The sequence below is a fragment of the Pinus tabuliformis genome, chromosome 2_2 (assembly GCF_031772625.1).
Source record: "Pinus tabuliformis cultivar Carrire ecotype Pingquan chromosome 2_2, CPIR1, whole genome shotgun sequence".
NCBI lineage: Eukaryota > Viridiplantae > Streptophyta > Pinopsida > Pinales > Pinaceae > Pinus > Pinus tabuliformis.
In genome coordinates this window covers 1306112791-1306114039 of record NC_142300.1, presented here as the reverse complement: position 1 = coordinate 1306114039, position 1249 = coordinate 1306112791, and the positions used below count along the sequence as shown (strand labels likewise).

The following is a 1249-nucleotide window of genomic DNA, read 5'->3' as shown; positions in this document are numbered from 1 at the left end:
TAAATTAAATATAAATATAAACACAAGAATGTAAACGATTGCATATATATTCTTATATAAAATGAGTTCAACCCATATGAAAGAAGTTTTGAGTTTTACTAAACAGGTTTAACTCTGGTTTTAGAGTTAGAGAGCTTTATCGCCCTGCGTTGTGATGCCAAGATTAACCATTCAGACGCAGGAAACGCTTTGAGGGGCTCTTCACTTTTCTCTGAACGCAATGTAATTTGCCAAACCCGCCATCTTTGGGTCGAAGTAACATAACTCCTTTTTCGCTCTGTTCAATAATTCAATTGTAAATTGTTTTGATTTTTCCAAACCCATCAATTTGGGATAAGTGGCCTTATCACTAATCAAATCCTTTCCCACAGTCTTCCCCAATTCTTTTGACGATTTCGTAACATCGAGTATGTCGTCCACGACCTGAAACAAAATCCCCAAGTAAGTGCCATACTTTCGAATTCTCTCAATCGTCCTCCGATGAACCACCTATTATGCCTCGCACACGACAAAGCACTCCAAAAGCACTCCAGTCTTGTGATTGTGAATCCACTCGAGAGTCTCAAGGTTAACAGAAGCATCCCCTTCGCTCACAAGATCAAGAAACTGCCCACCCATAACCTCTCGAGAAATTTTAGCTTTCGTTTGGACCTGAGAGGTGAAGATTGAGGCATTCATCTTTTCTGCATTTTTGAACTAACTTGCACGCCAGCAACTGAGTCATAAATCTGACTTCTGAATCCTAGATGGCGGAAATGACGACACCACTCGAGCCTCTGTGGGTACCATATTTGTAGTACATGTCTTCAGCTGTGACATTGAGTCATGGCTCTCCCTGATTCTCACTTCCTAATGGTGAAGCACTAAAAAAACGCTAGTTTTCGACTTAGTCACCGGAGAATCCACAGTAAGAACCATTTTCTGCCAACGTTTCGAATCCCAACCGGGATCCATCATCAGGACAACTTGAATGCTTTGATAGAAGAAGAGCAGACTTTCAGGGGCAGCAGCTCTTCTTGCTATACCTCCGTATAGCAAGAAGAGCTGCTGCCCCTGAAAGTCTGCTCTTCTTCTATCAAAGCATTCAAGTTGTCCTGATGATGGATCCCGGTTGGGATTCGAAACGTTGGCAGAAAATGGTTCTTACTGTGGATTCTCCGGTGACTAAGTCGAAAATAATAAACCACAGAGGTCTTAAATCCAGAATCATTTCCCTATACGGAGGGCATACCTGGAGTGAAATCAATTT

At 41.8% G+C, this 1249-nt stretch overlaps 1 protein-coding gene across 1 annotated transcript; it reads right to left on the bottom strand.

The window, feature by feature from the left end:
• Positions 1-201: 201 nt before the first annotated feature.
• LOC149198291 (geranylgeranyl pyrophosphate synthase, chloroplastic-like) lies at positions 202-618 on the bottom strand. The gene is made up of 2 exons (XM_089408994.1): positions 508-618; positions 202-423 (listed from the first exon to the last, which is right to left on the bottom strand). The coding sequence occupies exons 1-2, from the start codon at positions 616-618 to the stop codon at positions 202-204; spliced, it is 333 nt and encodes a 110-aa protein (XP_089265120.1).
• Positions 619-1249: the final 631 nt, after the last annotated feature.